A 24,711-nucleotide genomic window follows, 5' to 3' on the forward strand; every position below is an offset into this window, starting at 1 on the left:
GTGTCTGTGGTATCAGAAGATGCCTCTGTGTATTTTTGATGACATACAGAGGTGTCATATAAGCCCACGTGGAATGAGCCAAACATGGCATGACATGAAAATGAACTACCTATATATGTAGGTCAAAATATACATATATATTTAGATATAAGTAACTCCGGAATAGATTTAGATATTTTAAATAGATTTAGATTTGTACATACAGTGAGGAAAATAAGTATTTGAACACCCTGCTATTTTGCAAGTTCTCCCACTTAGAAATCATGGAGGGGTCTGAAATTGTCATGGTAGGTGCATGTCCACTGTGAGAGACATAATCTAAAAAAAAAAATCCAGAAATCACAATGTATGATTTTACTACTGTAATTTATTTGTATGATACAGCTGCAAATAAGTATTTGAACACCTGTCTATCAGCTAGAATTCTGACTCTCAAAGACCTGTTAGTCTGCCTTCAAAATGTCCACCACTCCATTTATTATCCTAAATTAGATGCACCTGTTTGAGGTCGTTAGCTGCATAAAGACACCTGTCCATCCCATACAATCAGTAAGAATCCAACTACTAACATGGCCAAGACCAAAGAGCTGTCCAAAGACACTAGAGACAAAATTTTACACCGCCACAAGGCTGGAAAGGGCTACGGGGAAATTGCCAAGCAGCTTGGTGAGAAAAGGTCCACTGTTGGAGCAATCATTAGAAAATGGAAGAAGCTAAACATGACTGTCAATCTCCCTCGGACTGGGGCTCCATGCAAGATCTCACCTTGTGGGGTCTCAGTGATCCTAAGAAAGGTGAGAAATCAGCCCAGAACTACACGGGAGGAGCTGGTCAATGACCTGAAAAGAGCTGGGACCACCGTTTCCAAGGTTACTGTTGGTAATACACTAAGACGTCATGGTTTGAAATCATGCATGGCACGGAAGATTCCCCTGCTTAAACCAGCACGTCAAGGCCCATCTTAAGATTGCCAATGACCATTTGGATGATCCAGAGGAGTCATGGGAGAAAGTCATGTGGTCAGATGAGACCAAAATAGAACTTTTTGGTCATAATTCCACTAACTGTGTTTGGAGGAAGAAGACTGATGAGTACCATCCCAAGAACACCATCCCTACTGTGAAGCATGGGGGTGGTAGCATCATGCTTTGGGGGTGTTTTTCTGCACATGGGACAGGGCGACTGCACTGTATTAAGGAGAGGATGACCGGGGCCATGTATTGTGAGATTTTGGGGAACAATCTCCTTCCCTCAGTCAGAGCATTGAAGATGGGTCGAGGCTGGGTCTTCCAACATGACAATGACCCGAAGCACACAGCCAGGATAACCAAGGAGTGGCTCTGTAAGAAGCATATCAAGGTTCAGGCGTGGCCTAGCCAGTCTCCAGACCTAAACCCTATAGAGAATCTTTGGAGGGAGCTCAAACTCCGTGTTTCTCAGCGACAGCCCAGAAACCTGACTGATCTAGAGAAGATCTGTGTGGAGGAGTGGACCAAAATCCCTCCTGCAGTGTGTGCAAACCTGGTGAAAACTACAGGAAACTTTTGACCTCTGTAATTGCAAACAAAGGCTACTGTACCAAATATTAACATTGATTTTCTCAGGTGTTCAAATACTTATTTGCAGCTGTATCATACAAATAAATAGTTAAAAAATCATACATTGTGATTTCTGTCTCTCACAGTGGACATGCACCTACGATGACAATTTCAGACCCCTCCATGATTTCTAAGTGGGAGAACTTGCAAAATAGCAGGGTGTTCAAATACTTATTTTCCTCACTGTATATCTGCATGATACAGCACATGAGGCCATACTGGATGCATTGCATCAGTTGCATCGCCTTACCTGGATAATTTAAGTCCTAACCATGTGCAAACATTAGCTTCTATACATTTCCATGTTGTTTTGGTTTCCACCATGTGCTGTATCTTTTGCATAAACCCTCAACAAGTCAACAGCCTGCCTGCTCACTGTGCAGTTAACCACCCATTATAGCACCAGTTGATTAGTTTACTGTAACTACAGGTTGGCAGAGGTGCTGTAATCTAATCTATAAGCATTAGGCATGCTCAGGGAGGTTTAATCTAGCAGCTAAGTGTTTTTGATTTTTCACATCTGCCTCTCCCTTGTTTGTTAAGCGGGTCAAATCAAGCTAATACCATCAGCACAAACCCTCACACACATGCACACACTCTTAAAGATGCACACATGCTCTCTTTTTTCCCCTGTTGCTTTTTCCTTCTCACATACATACACGTATATTCTGTTTTATATATAATGTGTGCAATTAATTCTTTAGATATAATCTTTCTTAAATATTTTATGACTAAAATGTAGGAATGAAAATACTGTATCATCATATTAACACATAACTGGCAACAGGATCAGTTATTAATGTGTGTAAAATATGCTTATGCACATTCTTGCCAAGAGTTAGATAAGAAAATCGATACCACTCATGTCTGAATTAAACTACCGCCAGCAGACGGTTAGCTTAGCTTAGCATAAAGAATGAAAACAGGGGGAAACAGCTAGCCTGACTCTGTCCAAAGATAACAAAATCTGCCAACCAGCTTCCACCAACTGACTAACCTGTAAAATGACAATTTAAAAATTGCCCTTTTTAAAAATGTGGGACTATTTTCATTAATGGGACCTGTAACTTCCTGGAGGCTCTGCTGGTTGCCTGGCAACTACTACCAGCCAAGAGATCTTTTCACTTTTGACTTTGTGCAAATTACACAAATATAATGTTAACTGACCCTTCGGTAAGCCACACATCCCTAAGTTACTGTTGCTAAGTTTGATAAACAGCGGTTTATCACGGCGCTGCCACTGTCTGTTACTGCACTCCCTGGAGAAATATTGTCTAATTTTTGGAAAAAACGATCTCAGAAAGAAGCAGACAGTTTTGTAGTTGCATTGTGCATTAGAAGGATGTATTCAGGATGTCAAACTGATGTGAAAGTGAACCACTGTATTATTAGTAACTATTAAGAAAGAGGACAACGATATCAAGGATCACACTGTTCCTTTAAAGCTGGTTAGGTCTCTATTCACTAGTACAATCATTAAAATGCAGAACAGTAGGGCTTTAAATTGTTACATTCAGTAGTAAGCTAATGCTAACTAACATTACATTACGAATAATCCACAGCCTACATTTTTCTGGATTTGTTTTAGGTTTTGGAAAGAGGATTAATTGTACTTCTTCTTTCAACCTCTCTGGGTAGCGACTGTAACTATTACAAGTGACCATGAACAGCTTTGACCATATCTTGGAAAAAAACAGCAAAAAACGCTAGAAAACAACTCCTTTTGCATACGAGTCAATGGAGCGCAGCCATGAAAGTGTCGGACCTCAGTTAGAGCGTGACCTATACTGTACTGTGATTGGCCAGCTAGGTATTCAGGGCGTGGCTTAGCGAAGGGTCAATTAGAGAACCTTAAGCCTAGTTCACACAACACAATTTTAAGCCCAATGTGCCTGTCGCCGAGCGTCAGGCTGTGATCGGGGTTAAATCAGCGATCGATCTGCGGTTCCCAGGAGTTGTGTGAACTATTAAACAATGCATCAAAAGGGCTCCCAGATGTATTACTGGCACATTGCCAACGCAGCCAGATATCTAGCATGCCAAATATCTGGAGGAGTCCGCCAACTTGACATCCACAGCCAATGAGAGCAGGCAGCTACTTCACTACAAAACACTTTTGACTCACCTCCAGCTCTCTCTGTAGCACAGACAATGCCTGCTACCTGCGTGGGCTAATCCATCCTTTCACCCATATTCTTTGTCTTTATAATTGCTAGCTTTATAAGAACATACAGCTGTTTCGTGTGTAGGTTTGCATCATTTCCTGTTTCACATTTCATGCGTGTTTTTGTGACAAAAACGTGGTTTGGAGACCAGCGTCGGGTGACAGAGTCATCGTCAGCTCATGTAGTGTGTGTCCCTCTGTCATCTATCAGTCACGTAGTGTGAATGCCACAACGACTTACGACTCCTGACACAAGATGTGTAGTGTGAACAGCACAGCAAACTGCTGCTGAGAGTCGAGTAGTCTGCACGAACCTTTAGAGGTTTCCCCTGTTTCTAGTCTTTATGCTAAGCTAAGCTAACTGGCCGCTGCCTCCAACTCCCTATTTACCGTATAGCAGGTTTGGCCAAACTAGGCCCGCGATCCAAATGCGGCATATTTTAAAAAATGAACTACAATATGGCTTGAGGTTATTTATTATAAACTGCACTGTGTGTACATTGCACATCCTTGTATAAATACTAGAGGCACTGGCATTTTGAACAAGGTCTTTTACCTCAGTGGATTAAACATGGCGGAGTGAAAAAGGTAAAAAAACTATTCCTTTAAATGTAAGGAGTGACATGTTTCAGTTTCGCTGGCATGGGAAGGCGCTGATAAATGTGAATGTAGGAATAAGATACAAAAGGAGAGTTCATCCATCCATCCATCGTCAACCGCTTATCCTGCCTACAGGGTCGCAAGGGGGCTGGAGCCAATCCCAGCTGACATCGGGCAAAAGGCGGGTACACCCGGGACAGGTTGCCAATCCATCACAGGGCCACACATAGAAAAACAACCAGTCACACTCACCCTTAGGTGAACCTTCTTGCTGTGTGGCAACAGTGCTATCCACTAGGCCACCATGCTGCCCACAAAAGGAGAGCTGATGTTTGTCATTTTTAGTATTCATTAAAGTATTTGCCTGAGATAATTCACTCAGGAATCAGGAAAGAACCCCCGTACAGAACAGAGCAGGCACATGCAATTTACATGTTTAATCAGATACTAGATGGGCACTGAAGCATGGTGTTAGATGGGCCTGGGGCTTATTATCAGGATGCAGCCTCTGCTGGTCTGTGCCTCCCGCACACGAACATATGCAGGCTCACACGCACAAACAGTGGCAAGCGCAGAGATAGATCGTGGACACGTTGAAGTGAAGGTAACTCTAAGCTACTGCAGTATGTGAAACAAAACCTAAAGAGTAAACGTCGATACATCCATTGAACAAGCATAACATGTAGAACGGGTTAATTGATCTGCTCTGTCCACGTCTCTCATCCTTTATGTTATTAAAAGCACACCGCGCTAACGCTAGCTTGGCAAAGCTAGATGTACGATGAATGAAAGCTGTCTGAAGTCTAACTGTTAAGCTTAGATTGCCATGTAGCTTCAATCTGCACATTGTTACCTGCAGTGAATCACGCAGATACAGAGGGATGGAGGAAAGGAACTAGCTCCCTCACGCGGCGGCGCATGTTAGCATGTTTGATTCTATTCGGCCAAATTCATTCCCCGATATTCTTCCAATAATGAGATATGCCCGATGGACCAATACTTATCGGATTGATAATTATCGTGCATCCCTATCAGATACAGCCTGACAGGTGGAGCTGGAGTGGCGGGCAGCTTTTTGCATAGGAAGCGTCGAGGACAGGTAGGTAGGCTACGGCAGATTAAATAGGCTCCTTGTCTGGAATTTGCCAATGAAAGCTAAGAGAGGAATAAGCTGAGCTGTCAGCTGATGTGCTGGAATGAGCGGAGCTTGACTTCGTTGCCGGCCTGAACTAAATCTATGCTTGATTTATGATTGATTAATAACATGTTAGTTTTAATGTGCCATTACGATTTGTGAGTAAATTCATAATCTATTTGAGTTTAGAGGGCGGTAAAGAGTATTTCTGATAAAACATATTACAGGGATACAGATGCATTAGAAAAACTTACAGAATACATGTATCATCAGAATGTAATAGCAGGCTGATGGGAGGCTTACTGTATCACTATGGTGCACATCTGTTGAGTCAGACTGGCTGAGGAATAACTGAACTATAAATACACTGATTCTAAACTGGGCTGCAGACATAAAAATGAAAGACGGCCTATAAATCAGACAGAAAATCAAGTGAACCTTTTTCACCAGCGACAAAGTCTCCAAAGCCAATCGTGGTGAGTGTGATCACGACAAAGTAGATGGACTCGAGTGTGCTCCAGCCCTCGATGTGCTTGAAGATGACGGCTGGCAGGGCCACGAAGATGAGGCACCCGAACAGGATGAAGAGCAGCGTGGAGAACACGCGGATCTTTGTCTGGCTGACTTTCCACTTCTGTTGGGAGATACAAAGTAGATGTAGTAGAAAAATATATAATTTCTACATACAGAAAATAAACTTTATAATGGGGCGGAGAGGGGAATGCATGAAAGAAAATAATCGCTCAGAGCAAAGGCTATTAATGCAAAGATTCCTGAATTTTAATAGGGTTGATGGTTTTGTGTGATGCAATGTGATTAGTGGTGTAAAACAGTTTGTTAATTGGCCAACATGAACATTTTTACAGTTTAGTCCACAGGTGTTGAGGATTTCTTGTAGCACAACACTTTTCCTCAAGTGAATGTGGAGGAAAAATTCACACTTGAAAACATGCTTTCCCACTCCATCATTTCCCACAGGCTTTTATTTGTTTTTGGCTCACTTCACATTGTGATGAGTCATTTCCTTTGACCTCCTTCTAGGAATACATTTGCTGTTTTCTAACATCAAACGTCAGGTTGCCCAGCTCATGTGACATAACTTTCACTGTCAGATGGACCGCCTGCCCGAGCTGGGAAGAGGTGGCAAGTGACTTGATGTGCTGTAATATGGATGACTTATAAAATATTTCACATGCAGTCATTTTAGCAGATATCATAATGGATTTCTTGCAGTTACAGCCTGTGCTATGTACTGTAACTATGAGAATTTTAATTTCATGTCAGCCCTGCAGTCCCTCTTTTGCATCGCGGTTGCAGTACATTATTTCTCTGCTGCCTTTCCACTTGAGGTGACTGCTTTCAGTTGGCTCCCTGTGCATCGTGCCCTTTCCCCCTCCAGTTATGTAAGCCCAAGCATTGTGCCTGAGGGGAAGAATAAAGAGCAGGCAGACGTCAGATCACTGAATCTGAGATGTCCTCTCTGCACTGAACAAAGTACAGTACTATACAGTTTAAAGAGACCTACAGTGAGGCTCACAGGACCAAATTAGGGACTAATAAAGCTGAGGTGGTTTCTCAACCAGCATCTTCACTGCACGGCAGCTACTTCAGCAGCTGCTATAGTCCTTCCATTTCCATTGTTCGAGGCTAGCTGTCAACCTCTCTCTTCCTCCCTGGGAGGGAAGCTGGATAGCAAGCAATAATTCATAATTAATCTGTTGCTACCAAGTGTCTGGTTCCTTGAAAAAAATTGCTTTTACAGGTTGAGGCTGTTATACTTAAATCAGAGACTGTTTTAGTGGACTTTTATTAGCATTTTGTCTGACTTTTAACACATCACAAACATGAACGTGCTATGAAAATGAGCTCTGGTAGAAAAATGTTTTGATTTTGGGATTCTCTACCATTGCTACTGTGAAGCTTATCTCTAAGTGTATCTAGATTGTGGTGTCTCTCCGCATAACACTGTTTCCTAAAAACATTAAGTTTATAGGGTTTTGTAACAGCAAATAGAGAAACAAAATGCCACCCATGGGGTTATGTTTTATCGACATAATTAGGAAACAATGTTAATCAAGGTATCTGGAAATTTTCGCAATGTTTGTACTAAACCTAAGGTAAATATCTCACTGAAAGGGTTTCATTTGTTTTCCTAAAATATCAGCTACGACAACAGTTTATTAGACCTACATCATTGGGGGCAGCTGAATAGTGCTCCCCTTAAGCTACTGTCAACAGAAAAGCACCCATGTGCATCTAAGACTGTGATACTTGTCATAACCAACAACAACACGCGACAGTTGTGTGAACTCTTTCAAATCGCTGAGGGTCCACTATGGAAAAAGAATTTCACTCTGCAGTCTCTTCCTACCACCGGGCCCTGATATTAGTTAGTTCTTATGACTTCTCTACCAACATACTGTACACGGCTCCACAGTCCTCTGACACCCAGACTGACTGAGCGCGTGGATGTTAACGACTCTCCACCTGATTAACTCTTCACACTAACATGAAAACAAATCATTTGTAACTGGTAGCATATGTGCTGTTTTCCTTTACCATACAGAATTTGATATTTTCTTCTTGAACATCATGCTATTTTATAGAAATTCAGGTGGACGTTTTCAACTACCTTGATCCATGTTATATCAATGAACTCATTGCAGTGTAACTATGTTCCAAACACTTCTTTGCGTTCTGCTGGCTGTTACTGTAATTTTTATTATGTCATATACGCCCCGTCATGGAAACGTCCTCCCCGTTGTGAGGATGTGTATTTCTTATATGAAAACACATATTTTCCTTGCTTGTACTTATCTACTTATATCACTTTTGTTTTTATGGACAACTCTTTTATTGCACCCGTCTGTATGATTTAAGGTTTAATTTAGATTTTGTTATTATGAGTCATTATTATCCTTCCAGTCATCAATCACCTGCACAGTCCATTTGATAAATGATGTAGTTAATAAAAAGCAAACATGGATCTGGTACAGGAACAAGTAAAAAACAAACAACAGATGTTACTGTTTGAGAAGATAAAATATACTCTGCTGCATTTAATCTGTTTTAAGTGTGGAAACATCTCGACAGCCACTGTTGTCAGATCATCATCCTTATTTGTTTGTGCACTGAGTGGCTGTTTGATTGCTTGGCTTTTTCAGGGAAAACCTATGAGTTTCCAGGAGAAACATAATGACTAACCATAAACCTGACTGCCCAGCAGAGTCCATTTAAATCCTCTATGTCCAACATGAGTAATAGTGCCTTCTAACTGCTCTGCCAGAACTCTGTGTGTGTTTTCGTGTGCACGTGTATTCCTGTATATGGACAGAAGTCAGTGTGTGAAATGCAATGTGGCAACTAAACCTACCATCCTTATTTCAGAGTATCGATCTGTGTGTGCTGCTAGTTTATTCCACTGACATAAAGAAAGAAACAAGATGGCAACAGTCCAGAGAATTCAGCACAAAAGGCAACAAAAACAAAAAATATTTTCTTTGCTGAATTTTTAAATGCTGCTTTGAAACAAGTGTAATTCAGGAATATGTGCTTTCAACACTGAAAAAAACGTCGTTTAGATTGGTTTCCAGGAGTCTGTTGCCATGGAAACCCCAAAACTGCATCCACTTCTTCCACATAGTCAAGTACCGACTACTTAAGTCTGAGAAAAAAAAGTAATGACTGTTGAATGTGAATATTCAATTGTAGTGTTTGGGAGGACTTGGATGTTGCAGCTTTAATCTCGACACTTCGGTATTTATAGGAACAGCTCTGGCAATATATTTTTACAGCCGGCTTTGCATTACCTGGATAGTTGAGTCGTGAAATGTTGCCTACACTAAAATGGCTTTTTGCATATAGGTAAACATACAGGGAGATGCAGATGACTCAGAGAAAAAGCAAGCTCATAAACAGATATATATATATATTATAAATTGAGGAGCTCACCACAATCATCTTCTCTACTTTGGCGATGCCCTTCCCAAAAATGGTCCCCAGCTGGTCCCCGACACCAGCCAATAAGAATCCAAATAGGGGAATCCCAAGCAGAGCGTAAATGATACAGAAGATCCGTCCACCTTCTGTGTGAGGAGAGATGTTTCCGAATCCTGACAGAAAGGAAACACAATGGGAAGGCATGACACTGTAGGGTCCCTTGAACTTGTCCCCAAATTAGCGTTTCTGTGGCAGCGCTAGCGTTGTCATTACCGGCTACAGTGTGCTGGAAGCTGTCGCATACTCACTATCGACGCACCCTATTTTTCCTGTTATTATGCTAACATTACATAATGAACAATCATAGAAACGCTGCTCTCTGTGCAATAAAACCTTTGTTAGTAAAATTCAAATACTTAATCAATATACCTGTTCAACGAGCACAAAAAGAAAGTAGAAAGCATATATAGTATATAGTATTTAGAGTATATAGTGACTATGCTGTTGTAAACATTACTGTTGCTTCTCTAGAAACAAAATTTAGTTATATTTTAAATATTCAATTCTAATCCTGTTCTGAATTTAGAGCAGAGCAGTACAAGAGAGAAGAGGAGACTGCTTTGTTTCTCTACAATTTCAAGTATGGGTGCAAATATTTTGTAAAATTTTTTGTTGCATTACCTTTCTGAAGGAATGTATTTTGGTTCTTCATTATGAGAATTTTATTTATTGAATGCTCTGTTTCTCTTCATGTGTAGAGTGAAAGACAGTCCTGGGAAGTGTGGTCCTTTTCTGCTATATTAGCCAGTGGTAACGGTGCAACCGGTGCAATGGACCAGCCCACGAGGGACAGCGACAATTGCATCGTGAATCGTGATCACATGCCGTCATCCATTCATTGAGCTGCTGTGCTTTTCTTGATTGCTATTTGTTCTGTGGTTATAGACATACTGTATCAGCTACTTTGTTTTGATTTGTTACTGCAGGCTGGCTACAGATAGCAGGAAACAGCAGGTTTGAAACAAGGGAAGGCAGTAAGATTTGCGTTTGGCACTTCGGCTGCTGTCCGTGGTGCTGATCGAAGGCTGCAGGTTTGCAATTAAGTGGAGTCGTTGTGTGTCTGTACCTATGGTCTGTGTGGGAGGGGCACATGAAAAATAATTGCACCAGGCCAATCACAATTATGTTACGCTGCTGATAGTAGCACAAGCATGAATATTACCACTACTTATACCTTTTCTATTTGTTGCACATTCTGTATCTTATTAGTGTACATCATATTATCATCAAAGCAGAAGATGTAATCAGTTCAAACTAAACTGGGCAGACAAGAAAACGTCTCATAAAGCTTAACTGTGCTATAAAATGACTGCATACAGACGCAGTAGAATGGCTTTGAGCTAGGAGAAAAGTCACAAGTGAGAGATGGAAGTCATGTAAAAAAAACACAAATTGAGTCCATGGCTGGTTCACTGCCTTTCATCTTCTCTCCAAACCCATCATCATGTGCAGCTAGAACAGCAGATGGGGCTTATAGAGCTGCATATCCTTGTAAACAAAAACTTTCAAGACCTGTGCCTTCTGTAAACCTCACTGCACACATTCACCAACACATGACTTTTATTATTTAACGTTTCATAAGGGTCTGCATAATGAACTACATCTACTTTTCTTTATTAATGCAGCAATTTGTCTCAGGATAGGAGCTGCAGGGTGCCCTCTAATGACTTCCGAGTCTCACGTTGGACACAAAATGTGAGAAGAATTGTCCATCAAATCTAATTTAGCTCATGATTACAAGAGACAGGATGTCGGATTCGTTTTTAACACCTGTGGGTGTTCCTGCACAACAAAACAAGAAACAGCAGCTCTCTAAATTGAAGCTGCACTCATTTCTATTTTTTTTTTCCAAACTGAATTAAACAGATTAATTCTTGTTCATATTCTCAGCTCACCTTTGAATGATTTCTCAATATCAGACATGAAAAGCAATTTACCCTAGGCAAGCTAAAAGAGTTAGTGTAATGCACTGGGATACAGTGGTGGCAGAGACAATTTACTGTCTTTGGTCATTTAAATAGGATACAAATAGCAAAATGAGGAAGCATTTTAAACAGACAATTTCAGCACTTGAAAGTTGTTAAAAATACAGAAAAGCTTGCTTTTTCAACTTCATTATACAGTCTGCTCTGCTTTTTACACTTTTCTCTTATAGGACTCAAATTAAAGGATTAACACCAAAATCAGTTAAATACCAGTAAATCATTCAACTTGTTTCACACTTCACTCATTGCCTGCTTGACAACTACATTGACCTTAAGATTTCCACTTTATAATGAGGTAATGCCTCAACACGGACAAAGTAAACCCATTTGTCAGCGTGGGCCCCAAATCACTGCATTCATGATGCTGTGTGACGCAGTTTGTAGCATATCTCTGAAGGAACAGTTCAATTGCAGGTGACAATAAAAACATAAAGACTTCCTTCTAAACTAATTTAGTGATGCTCGGAGAAAAAATGGCAGCATAATTTTCAACTATGCTCCCTATAATTAGACACACTAGGATGTAGCTGGATGGATTACACATTCAGCTTCAAGAGCAATGAGTAAAGAAAAGCCAACTTTTTTCATGGTACTGTACATCACAAATAAAATAGATGTTCTTTTTTGAATAGTACACCTGTGCCCCGCTGTGTGTAAAAACATAATAATGACTTTTTCTTTCACGTATGAGTTGATCTATACACTAGGAGAAATGTGACATTCATAAGGAATATAACATAAGGAAAGACTAAACTAATAAATTGTTAGTGCAACTCTTTTACTCTCAGGAGGGCAGAGAAAGGGGGTAGGAGAAAATAGTGGGGGGAAACATGCTTTGCCTCACCTGAGCATTAACAAATCAATCTGTGTGTACTTTTTAGGCTTTAGGAATAGCTTCTCTGAAATATGATTCCTTTGCAGCAATGGCCACAGCACAATTACGATGATTGCAAACAGGCAGCGCAGCAATTATGTCCTGTTTACACTAACAGGCATCGAAGGTGACACAAAACACCACCTGGGACTGATGTTTCTGCAGCAAAATCAAAGCTATGAAAACTCAAGCACTCTGCTATGAACCAAAAAAAAACCTTTTTCTTTTTTTTATTTTATTTCTGTGCACCTTCACTTTGCAACCTTTTCTAGATGTTTTCTAGAGTTTTCAAAAAGAAAAAAGCAAACACAACAAATCTATGTACTCAAAATGAAAGCCACAGAGCTCTACTTTTTCTCTGCTTCGGCAATCAAACTACCGTGGCTCATTTCATGTGAAAACACCACTTAAGTCAAACATCAGTAAATCTGCCTTTTGTAAAGAGCAAGCTTAAGTTCAGTAACAGAAAGTCAATGCACTCACTCATTGTGTGCAAAGTGAAAACCCAGAGTGCAGCTTTTACACTCTGCCTACACACGATTACTTTACAATACATTACACTGACTAGTGAACGAGCTTTGACAGGATCCTGGAGACATGACGTGGAGCCTAACTGCCCACCACACAGACACGCTGATGTGTTATGCTCTGCTTGGAAGAGCCAGATAAGACTAGCTGCTGTTACTGTGGACAATCGTTTTTTGCAATTCTGGTACAAGCACAAACCTGGTGCAGTGCAGCAAAATCTGAAGAAGGAGAAGGAGCATGATTTTGGTTAGCGAGCGCAAACTCATGACAAAATATTCACAAAGGCAGCATTCTGCCTCCAAATGATGGCCATTACTCTGAAAAACAAGCTCACTAATTCTCCAACCAGGGAGCGAAATCAATTCATTTCAATTCAAGGTTTTACATTTACTGATCAGAGAATGTGCTCTGACAGGATGCTACAGTAGAGATGTGAAATGGAACCCAATAGCCCACAGAAGCACCGATCTGTCAAGGTCCGCTTGGAAGAACCAGATGAGCTGTCAGACGAGCTGTGTGTGTATGAGCTGTTGCGTTTTCCTGATCAGTAAGCTCCTACAGCTGGAGGTGACAGAGAGAGCGTGCGATGGCTTAAAAAAGGCTGGAAAAAGGAAGCGTGTTAGAGTCTGTATGAATGTTCTACAGCCCTAGAGAGATGACAGCTCCTTGATTATATAGCACAGTAACTAAGAGCAAATGAGCACAGACCCTTAAAACTCCTATTCTTTTAATATAGTGTCAGATCCCTTTAAGCACATCAAAGTGTTGCCACATCTCTGAAACGCAAACTAGTCCTTGCAGCATTGACTCTATATGCACTGAAAGTCAGTACCCAGATGATCCCCATTATCTCCAACAGACACACAGATTAACTGTCTGATATATTGCACATTGCAATTTTTTATTTTTATTTTGTAAGTTGCATACTTAATTTCTGTTGCTGTGAATTAAAGGGTATTGCAGAAAGGAGTACCTAACTGTGGCGACACTTCAAAACTGTTTTTATTAAACTGAGAAAGCATTGCATAGAATTAGTGCATTGTCAGAATTCCCTACAAAAACAAAAGAATTTGCTAGTTAGTTGCTAAAGAGTGGGAAACTACCCTTCTTACCGATAGTGGTGATAACAGTCCCAGCAAAGAAAAAGGAGGAGCTGATGTCCCAGAGGCTTGTCTGATTGGATGCATTTCCTGAAGGGTTCACACCTGCTCGGACTGCTGAAACCACTTGCTGGAGCGGAAAGTAAAAAAAAAAGAAGAAGAAAAAAATTAGCACATAATGCAGTGTGTGTCTCCCAGTGGGAGTGTGGTATGAGGTTGGCTGAGGAACATCTGAAAAATAGTGGTGTGCATCAGATTTCTGGGGGAATAGATGACAGCCAAGATAAAAATCCAAAACCAATAAGGAGTTGTGAGAGACAATGAGGGCCATCTGTCACATTTAGAAAATGCATAAGAAATGTTTTAAACCACTGTACTCTTCACAAAAGAGCCCCGTTACACCCCCTATGGACTAAAATGAGGGTTTTGAACAGATGTTCAAAAGATATTGTGCCTACATTTTTTTCAAACACATATTTAGATGTTCTGAAAATGTTTCTATGACTACACATCTGCATATTTTGGTCTTGGTATGGTTTTAGATACTTGTATGATTTCACCCCATCGTGCATCATTTACAACGTCTGCTTTGCTGAGAGCATCAGAAGACATTTATAGGTGTTGAGCTTTGGACTTTGATTTTGAAAGTAAAATTCAAGACAGGATGGACTGAGAACATTTGAAAACACACGCATTGACCAGTTGCTTTCTATACATGTTTGCTTCACCTGTAGGTTTGTGATAATGTGACACTCCAGAGTTTGCCTGATGCGTCTTCATGTTAACAGAACAGCCTGAAACCAGACAGAACACTAATCTATGTACATGTAGCTCTGTTTTGGTAGTATGAAAAACCAGGGACATGGACTAATCTTCTCATCAAAGGTTCCTTGGATTATAATAACCTTTAATCATTTTGTTGATCTTCTAAATCTGGATAAAAAAGAAACAAATTTTCAGCTGGGTCACTATTGTGCTGATTAGTCTTGCCCAGGTGACAATGAGTCTGTGTATGTGGGAGAGCACTAGCTGTGATACGAGTCCCAGCAGAGTGTGACAAGCCCTTTAGACACCAGCCGGCTGTACAGGAAACAGAACAGCACCGTGTTTTCCCACTCAGGGCTGTGCTCTCATGACAGGAGTGAAGCCACCAGCTGGGGGGAAAACACACCACTGCACGACTTCTCACACCCACAATCACCTAAACATAGAGGGGCGGAGGAGTGAAGCTCTGGCCGCTTCTGTGGTGCTACTATATCAGAGTTTAGGTTAATGATAGCAGCTCTATTGGCAGAGCTTTATTGTATTTGGGAAAGTTTAAACTCTGTTAACCCGAAAAACATTACCCAAGATAGTGTTAGATTAGCCAAAAACACTGGTTAGTCCTCAACCTAAAAGCTTTTTCTCTTCTTCCTATTCCTTTTCTTCTCTGTTTTTGAGACATGCAGCTTTATCTTTAGCCTTTTAGCAATATATCATTTATGTAGCCATCAAGCAAATTTACAGGTTGCTTGTTTTTAACTGATTCAGCTAGAAACCTTCAAAAGTATCCCAGAGACTGTTTTCAACCAAGTCTTGGACCTAATGTTAGCTTAATTAGTTAGCAAGCTACAGCTGAAAACATCTGTCTGCCACATTTGTCAGTTCAGCCAGCAAAACTGATAGTTGCCTAAATGAGAAGCCTGCATTTGTCTACCACCGTCTAAAATCAAGGATCCATTATTTCAAACTCCACTACGAATTTTGAGTAGTGCCCCCCATTATCTGCAGCTGCATATGTGCTGTGCTGCAATGGAAAGCTTGAAAGGCATCAGCCAGCCGAAACTACCAACTGCAGGGTGCTAGGTCTCTAAATGCTGGACTAACCTGATCTCATCAGTTAACTATGTCAAATCACAGCAGTTCTCTGGGTCCTAGTGGCTTCTCAAGATATACAGTCATTACTGAGACAAATGAAAGAAAAAAGCTTTGAGACCTCAGGGGGACAGCAAGCATTGCTACTGAACCAATGCTATATATATGATATAATCAGTTGTACATGTCTTAAAATGTACTAGAAATGATTATCCATTATTTGTATTTAACATCAATAAACCTTAGGAAACAGAGCAACAATGTTACAATAATTATGTAAAGCATATAACACTATACACAGTCCATTTGAACTAGCACTGTCAGCTTTTTCTGAGTCTGCACGTGCACACAAACTCATGGTCACTGCAATGTCAGGGTGTTGTCTTCTGCAATTCGTCATCCCAAGTGAAACTGAGAGAGCTTTCATTAACCTTTGACTGCTGAATGTGATAAGGCAGTAAAGATCTAGTGTGTGAAAGCTGAATGGATGAATAATGGATTGGAAACTGAGGGAACAGGCACTACAACACACGAGTTAACACAACATGGGTCAGAAGGTGGGAAGATATGGGCTGATGGCAGTGCGTGTTGTGGTGTGGTCATGGTGTGGTAGCTTACAAGGAACTGTGTGTTGTTTACCCACACAAGCTGACAAACAATTATTCTCATAGGGACTATTTGTTCTGTAGAAGGTATTTCCAATGAAAACTCGACAAAGAAAGCCAAAGCTATCTATTAGGATAAATACCAATAGAGGGAAGAGAGAAAATATTTTGATATTAACAGATCAACAGTACACAAAATATCCAGTTTAACAAAGGAACAGTGAGGAGCTAATTGGGAACAACCTGATAATGAATTGTTAATAAGTAGTTAGTGAATTTAGGACTATATGGTAGAGAATAAGGATTAGTCCCTTATTTAATGATAATGACACTTTTTAAATCAGCTACAGAGCTTTTAAATTAACCAGTAAAAACTTTGTAGCTACTTGTGATGATCATAAATAATAAATCCAAACTAAACATGACACCTCTCTCAGCTGTAGCAGACAGCTGTTTTCATCAAAACATCTTTTGATGTTTGCAAACTGCAGACTAACTAAACTTATTGACTAGCTGGTGAACATAATGGAACATTAAGCGATTAAAGAGCCAGATAATAGTGGGAGACCAAAACAGAGCTAAAAGAGGAGTGAGTGTATTGGACACTCCATATGAATGAGTCATTGTCTGCTTGATATGTTTCCTTACAAGTTCACTATATGAAGTTTATTAGACAAAGGCTACTGTAACATTTTATTTTGTATATATTTTATTAGGTTGACAGCTTTTCTGCTTCTCCTAAGTGGCTGAAATCCAAAAACAAAACATAAAACACACACACACACACACACACACACACACACACACACACATAGTTCTTTGAAATGAAAGATTCAACAGTAGCCACTAGGTTTTGAGTGAGCGCCCATTCAAAATAAGACAACCGAAAGACAAAACTACTTTGGTTATACACATACAGAGGATACAAATGTATTCAGACACAATAAACACAATAATCAAAGGTGAACACATCAATAGTTCAGTGTTTTTATCTCTTTTATACACCTAATCATTTCCAAATATAACAAAGGATAGGGTTCAAAGAAGAACCCTACATCCACTCTGCGCCGTCATTTAGCAAATCACACAATCACACAGGCTTGGCTCAGTCAGCCCTTTTGTTTCACAGCCAAAGTGGCCATATTAATTCACTTTCTTGGCACTCAGTTGTATGCATACTAACTATGGCCATGGGAAATGATAAGAAGAAGACCACACTGGCTGGCTTCAAGCTAAGCCAAACAGCCAGGGTAGATTGAATCGTCTGAGCTTTTTGACATCACTCACTTTTTTAATTACTCCCTCTGAGAGCACATCTCTCCTCAACCCTCTGCTGACTGGCTTTTGATCAGTGGAAGCCTGCAGAGGTGTGTATGTGTATAGATAATTAAGTAAAAGTGAGTGAGGGACACCGGTGTTGAAGCTGTTCATCAATAAATCATCAGAAGAGAAATAGTTGCTAGAAAAGATGCTGAACACAGGGGACTACTGATGGTTGATGGACAGAGCTGTTTGGTTGGATGGTTGTCTAATAATTGCAAGAAGATAACAAGATTCTTGTTAGGCATATATTGTAGAACCTGGCTCACAATTAGCCTGATAGCGTTAGGAAAACATGAAAGTGCTCTTAAATGCCTCATATAGGCAAATTGTCCAGTTTTCATAAGCCTAAAATCATGAGCCAGTAATTAATTCAGTTTGTTTCTGAAGTCCAGGACTAAGAAGTGTGTAAACTGCAATGAGTACAGACTGATTCAGTGGAAAGATCAGTGACAGAAGGAGTCATATTTAAGTAAAAGGAGAGAGATGCCGCTTGGACTTGGGCGAGAGATGTGACTCATGGTTACCAGCTTTGACCAGGTTTTTAGGTATTCAGTGAGACACTGGAAAAAACGAAAAAACGTCCTCTAAAGCACCTCAAAGTGTTTGTGTGATAGAAAAGCTCCGACCTGCTGCAAGTCCGCTTCACAAGGAAACTAATAATGGACTCATACATCTGTATAGGGGCGGCTGTGGCTGTGGTAGAGCGAGTTGGCCGTTAATCAGAAGGTCGGCGGTTCAATCCCAGCTCCCCCAGGCTGCATGTCAAAGTGTCCTTGGGCAAGATACTGAACCCCGAATTGCCCCTGGCTGTTCCGCCAGTGTATGAATGTGTGTGAAAGTTTCTGTTTGAGCACTTAGGCTCAGGGTATGAATGTGTGTGAATGGTGAATGCAGATGTAGTGTAAAAGCGCTTTGAGTGGTCGAAAAGACTAAAAAGGCGCTATACAAGTACAGAGCATTTACATGTATATAAAGCAAAGTAAATCCTCTTTCTCATCACTTGTGTACCAGAAAAAACGGGAAAACAAGTTTAAACCATTTTATCAATTGGTGGTTTTTATAATGCCTGCTTTTAGGGCTTAGTGCTTCAGCCCACTCAGCACCCCTTGTTCCTGCAATCCACAGTCTGCAACCTAAATCATCTCTACCAAGTCCAGTTTTCACCAACAATAACAACTATTGTGATTGTGTAATAAAGGGCTGCCAAGGGTGAAGAAAAGAAATGTTGATACCAAAAACAAAACTGTGGGAATGAGCATGAGCATAAACACATGCTGATTAACATCACATTCTTGAAGTATCATGAGCTTTTAACTTTTAACTTTTAACTTTTAACTACTAACTATGTTTTTCTTTACAAGAACGCAGCTTTAATGGTGTTTAAGGTGTTTATTAAGGTAGAAATTATAGATGGGAGGTGGTTTGGATTCAGGAGCCCTTTGCCTTCCCTTGTCCAGGGCTCCACATTCATTATATCCACTCCTGACAGTCAATCTGATAGATTATGATCTCAGGACACAAAGTATCATCACCATCTTTGAACATTAACTCAGCATCTTAAAGCTGAATAACAGTCATCTGTTACCAGCCCCTCTTAATTGAAAACAGTCTCATTTACATACAGTTGGTGGGCACTGATCATTATTCAATGATAAATCCTTTGTAGGCTTAGTTCATATGGTCAGTCTATAAATCTGTAAATGTAATGTAATACAACACAGAGGACAACAGTTCCTGAAGTAACGTGGTAAAAGGTCTTTCAATTCGACATAACTAAAAATGACTTAAAATCAAATTCATAAATATTTAACCAACAGCCTGACCAACAACTAAATATTTCTTGCTCAAATGTCTGTATCTTTAATATCAAACCCAGAAGATGGAAAAGTTGACCAATTTGAAATAATAATGATGCTTATTCCCCAACACAGGAAATATCCAATTAAACCTACAATATTTACATTCCATTCTGGATGATGGTGAATATTCAAGTAAGCATTTCATTCATACTGCAGCCCAGAAATGCGACAGTGAGAAAAAATCTAGTATCTAGTTATACCTGGAAGGTTTTCTCATAATCAATGGAGGGCATGTGTCATTAAACAAGAACGCTTGCTTGTTACAGTGAGGGCTTTTTCAGCATGAGACTGTGTCAGAAACTACACTGATGGCTGATGCTCTGCCGTAAGGAATAATGCAACATCTGGAATGTGAAACTGATTACAGTGGCTAAAAGGGGATGTGGTTGCTCTGTTCATTTCATGGGTTTGTTCAAATGCTCACCCATTCACATACAGTACACTAAATGTGGTCTTAAACATGAAGTTTTCTCGTTGTTTAGAGAAAAGAAATCTGACATCCAAGTTTGACTGTTCTTTTACAGGTAAAGGAGCAGGAAATAATATAAACTAACTATATGCAAGATTGCAAACAGTCATTTCAATACTTACTGGTTCATTAGTCAGTCAAGTTTTTAGCCATTTTTCCAGTTTGTGCACATGCCTAAAGAGCCCATGAGTAAACTTATGACCACATACATTACAGGTATATTAATATACTGTATATAATAAAAGAATTTGACTTACATACTGGACGTTAGGGGGTACTTTTGGTTAGAATCAGGGACATGGTAAAACAAAGAGCCAAAATTAGCATCCGTAGACAAATCAGTGTCCTGCGGGATTTAAAGACCTTTCAGCTCTGGTATATTAGAGAAGTAATCATCATCCACATGTCCAATATGCCAGCTAGATTCCCCAGGCAGAAATATTTTTCATCAACCCTGACAAGTTCGGTTGATGGTGAGTTCCACTAAGGAAGAGTTATGAAGTCAGTGAATGTCTTTTCTTAGATGGTTGCTCACTCAGTGCTAATATTTGTAGTGCATTTTTATGGGACATTTTTGTATTTGAAAATTTAATGAATGCGTCATTTCTATAATTTATTATTATATTTTACCTAAATCCAGGTTGCGATTGTCAGGCTTCATTTGTAGCAACATTTCTAAATTTGTTTCCAGCATGGAGGGATTACCACATAGGGCAACAATGCACAGGCCCAGGAGCCCAAGGAGTCAGGAGGCCCCTAAACCAAAGCGTTTGTATGAACTGACAGTTATTAATTTTTCTTGATGGAAAGTTAAAAATCAGAGTCAAATTTAGTCAAATTGCCTTTATTTTGTTTTTTCTTTTTACTTGATCCTGATCCTTTCATATTATTGACCTCCAATCCAATATCTATTCACAGTACAGTGCAAAACACTGATAAGGGAAATACAACAGAGCCTCCGAGGGACACAAAATAAATGTGTACAAACCAACCAGTTCTTCAGTTGCTCAACGGGCTGAAAAAAACCAACCTCAAGTTAAAGCTTTGGCAGTTTGTCCACAACTAGCCACAATCCTCAAGGCCCTTCGTTAAACAAGGTTAAGGTGCCAAATAGGTGCCAATAATGTTAATGCTTCCACCTACCTTGACTAAATCCTCCAGCTCAGAAGAGTTTACACAGGTGTGCATCGTCAAGAAGTCCAGTTTTTCTGCGAGAATGGCCAGCTTTTGGGAACTCTCGTGTGGCTGCTCCAGGGCTCTGAACACCATCGCCCCAATAATGAGGTAAAGCACCACCAGGAAGAAGATGGCTGACACAGTTTTCCACCTCATGACAGTAGTCCGGGTGTCGCACTCGTCATCATCTGGAGTGTTCAGTACCAACGGTTTGGCTGAGAAGGACAGGCGAGGTTTGGAGTTGTGGGCAGCAGACTTGGGGTCAAGAAGGTCAGGTGCGGCCACTGCAAGGATGGATTAATGTATATTGTGGATCAATTTCTTCATTACAAGAGACTCACCCTGGGGATACTCATGTTAGATGTACTCATTTGTCACATCACTGTGTTTTCCCCAAATCAGTATTGTCTCGCCAGTAAAGAATGCATCCTTCATACTCAAACCCTACCTACTTATCTATCTATCTATCTATCTATCTATCTAGATACAGGCATAAATAGAGACATAAAGCAAATATGCTACATCATGTATTTCCACCAATATAAGAATAGGGAGTTATTACTATAATTTTCATTGTTGGTTATTTTGTTGGTTGGTTGTTGGTTATTTTATTAATCAATTAATCATTTGGCCTATTAAATGTCAGAAAACAATGAAAAATAAACCACTGAAATCCAACTTAAGCAAAACTTAAAACTGTTTAATTTTTTAATCACGTAAAGCAAAGAAAAGCAGTGAATCCTAACATTGGAGAAGCAAATGTGTTGCAGGTTTTCAGTACTTCAGTCAATGTGTCAAATATTCTGTCTTTACTGTGAAGTTTCTCTTATTCTTCCAATAAGAAAGCTGTAGAACAGCGCCACTGCAAAACCTATATTGATGTGCAGCAGGTCGAGCACTTTTTATTCAAAGCATTGTCTGCAACATACTTCATACCAGCAGTAATTCCCAAACACCAACATCTACAGTTATATCTCGACTTTCCCCTTCGGAGCTGGATCTAATGAGTATTTGAATGTTAAATTGGTACATTCAGTGTAATAAAAATAAATAATAGATAATCACAATCTAATAACACCTAAACATAATTCGAAAATTCCAAAAAATATACTATATTGAAGCAATGGCTTGAGAACAGGCTTATACTAGCTATATCCCCCTACATGATGCTATGCTGTTGCTTTTGGGTCCTACAATACAAATGATTACTGAATCATTTGTATTGTAGGACTGAATGGACGCTCATTAAAAATTAAATGCTGTTCATCAAAATCCTGTTTCCCAAACAGCTTGCTACAGTAGATGCAATTACATAACCACCCCATGAGGTCCTCATAGCCAGTATTTTACAGTAAACAACTTATGGAGAGGATCATTCACTCAATTCTTAGCTCAAACCACGTGATATTTAAATTATTCCTATAGTTTGCCCTTTTCTTTTTCTTTCTTTCTTTTTCTTTTCTTTTTTTTTTTTTTTTTTACAATATGTGTAGTATTACATAACTGCATGTTCTTGTTTTTGTCTGGTTAAATTGGTTTTCTCAGTGAAAAAAAGCCTCACATACAAAAAACATATTGTAATAAAAGCTACAAAAATGTATAGGCCCGATCCTAAAGTTCAAATAAGAATAATATTGTGATACCAAGAGGCAGAAAATGGTGCCACAGTACATTAAACTATCACTGGAAACTCATTATAAAATAACACCGAAACACCCGTTTCTGCATATGGTCATTTCCCCCGTCGCCTATTGCATATCATCACTTTCTGAGGGTGAATAGATCATGCAGAATATTGGTAATCTTTCCATCCTTGATTTGCTGAATTTCAACTAGTTGTTAACGCACTTACTTCTCTACCATCTCGTCTCTCTTTGTTTCCTCATCGACGGATCTTTTTCTCCAAAGTGCAAATAATGCTTTCCTTTTAGTGTGGCTTTTTGCCTCCGGAGCTCCCACCAAGGGACGTGGCCGCTCTCCTCATGGTCTCAGCGAGCTGCGCTTTCCTCCAGGACATCGCGTTCGCTTCCCACCAGAAGACGCGTTAAGATAGAGCGTGTAAGGAATGAGGGGAGCAAATCGTTTCCATGAAATCCATGAGGGTGTTTGGGATTATTGTTTCCAGAGAGGTGCAAGGACGCAGAGATGGATTGTACGGGTCAGAGGAGGTATCTCACCAGTGTGCGCTGCACTCCCACTGCTGTGGCGCGGACAGCCTGCGCTCCTGCTGTAAGAAGAGAGGGAGACAGAGAAGCTGCTTGCTGTCCAATACTTCAGAGGCTCCCCATGCTGCAAAAAATCATATAACAATAGATGAACATATTTAAGGTGATCTGAACGCCCTCACAGTTGAGATGTGGACTGTGCAAAGAGAGCTCCTTAAGATCTCAGATTTGGTTATACACTATGAAAGACCACTCTTGTTCTTTCTAACACCATCCAAGAAGCTGTATGTCCTGCCCCCTTCCTTACCCCAGAGGCCTCTGAGCAGCTCAAGAACACACTGACAGATGCTGCTAAGTACAGAGATTATTCTCTTCCTGCTTTTGGCAACAACAACAAACAAACAAACAAACAAACAAAGAAAACAAACCAAAAATGGTTAAAATTGCTATTTGTAAGTCATTCATTTTACTCAAGAGAACCTTGAAGACTATGTTTTATTGAGGATCTCTACATCTACCCTCCCTTAAAGAGGGAGCTTTTTCCTTGCTGAACCAATTATTTAAACTTGTGACATCCCAGTCACAAGCCCACATCTCACATCCAGGAAGCAACCGGTTTATCAGTGAGAAGGAGCAGACTTCAGGATGCAGTCGCTATACATGCCCTGAACAACAGTTGTTGGTGCATTAATTAAATTAATTTAAATCAGCAAGACAGTCTGTATGGTTTATGTTCCTGATATAACTTAATTATCCACCTAGGCATGCAGGTGTGACCACAGACCTACAGAAATACATGAAACCAAGCCAGAGATTTTCAGTAATTTGATTGTCAGTTGCAGTTTGGCTCCTTTAAGTGTGGGTGTATGTGTGCGTGTGTGTGTGCGTGTGTGTGTGCGTGCGTGTGCATGCGTTTGTGTAAAAGAAAGGGTGCATCCACAATATTGATTTGCATGAGCTACCACAGCTAATTGAACTGAGAGACTTGCACAGCTGCGCTGTTTGTCTTTGGGGCACAGACACACACACACACACACACACACACACACACACACACACACGCACGCTTAAAGATCCTGTCTGTGTCAATGAAGCTACAAAAAAATGCTTTATCTAAGTGCATAATGAAAGATAATAGTAAGAGTAACTCGTAATCCCCACTTTTGCTGACATAGACTTATAGCCAAGTTTTCTGAGGAAAGAACGCCTCTTCTGCTAAAGAAAATGGAAGAAAAATGTATTGTAGTCTGCACTATGACTATCAGGGCTGCAACTAA

At 40.1% G+C, this 24,711-nt stretch overlaps 1 protein-coding gene across 1 annotated transcript in view; it reads right to left on the reverse strand.

The window, feature by feature from the left end:
- LOC119909339 (potassium channel subfamily K member 2-like) overlaps positions 1 to 23,721 on the reverse strand; it is a 34,231-nt gene extending 10,510 nt beyond the window's left edge. The window contains exons 1-5 of the mRNA XM_038727522.1: positions 23,122 to 23,721; positions 21,237 to 21,553; positions 13,996 to 14,113; positions 9,449 to 9,609; positions 5,936 to 6,131 (exon numbers count right to left, since the gene is read on the reverse strand). Of these exons, the coding sequence (XP_038583450.1) occupies positions 5,936 to 6,131; positions 9,449 to 9,609; positions 13,996 to 14,113; positions 21,237 to 21,553; position 23,122 (793 nt within the window). The 5' untranslated portion in view covers positions 23,123 to 23,721. The remainder of the gene's footprint in view (positions 1 to 5,935; positions 6,132 to 9,448; positions 9,610 to 13,995; positions 14,114 to 21,236; positions 21,554 to 23,121) is intronic.
- Between the last annotated feature and the right edge of the window lie 990 nt (positions 23,722 to 24,711).

This window comes from Micropterus salmoides, unplaced genomic scaffold (genome assembly GCF_014851395.1).
Source record: "Micropterus salmoides isolate LMB-PRFRI ecotype aquatic unplaced genomic scaffold, ASM1485139v1 Ms_hic_scaffold_18, whole genome shotgun sequence".
NCBI classification, from domain to species: Eukaryota; Metazoa; Chordata; class Actinopteri; order Centrarchiformes; family Centrarchidae; genus Micropterus; species Micropterus salmoides.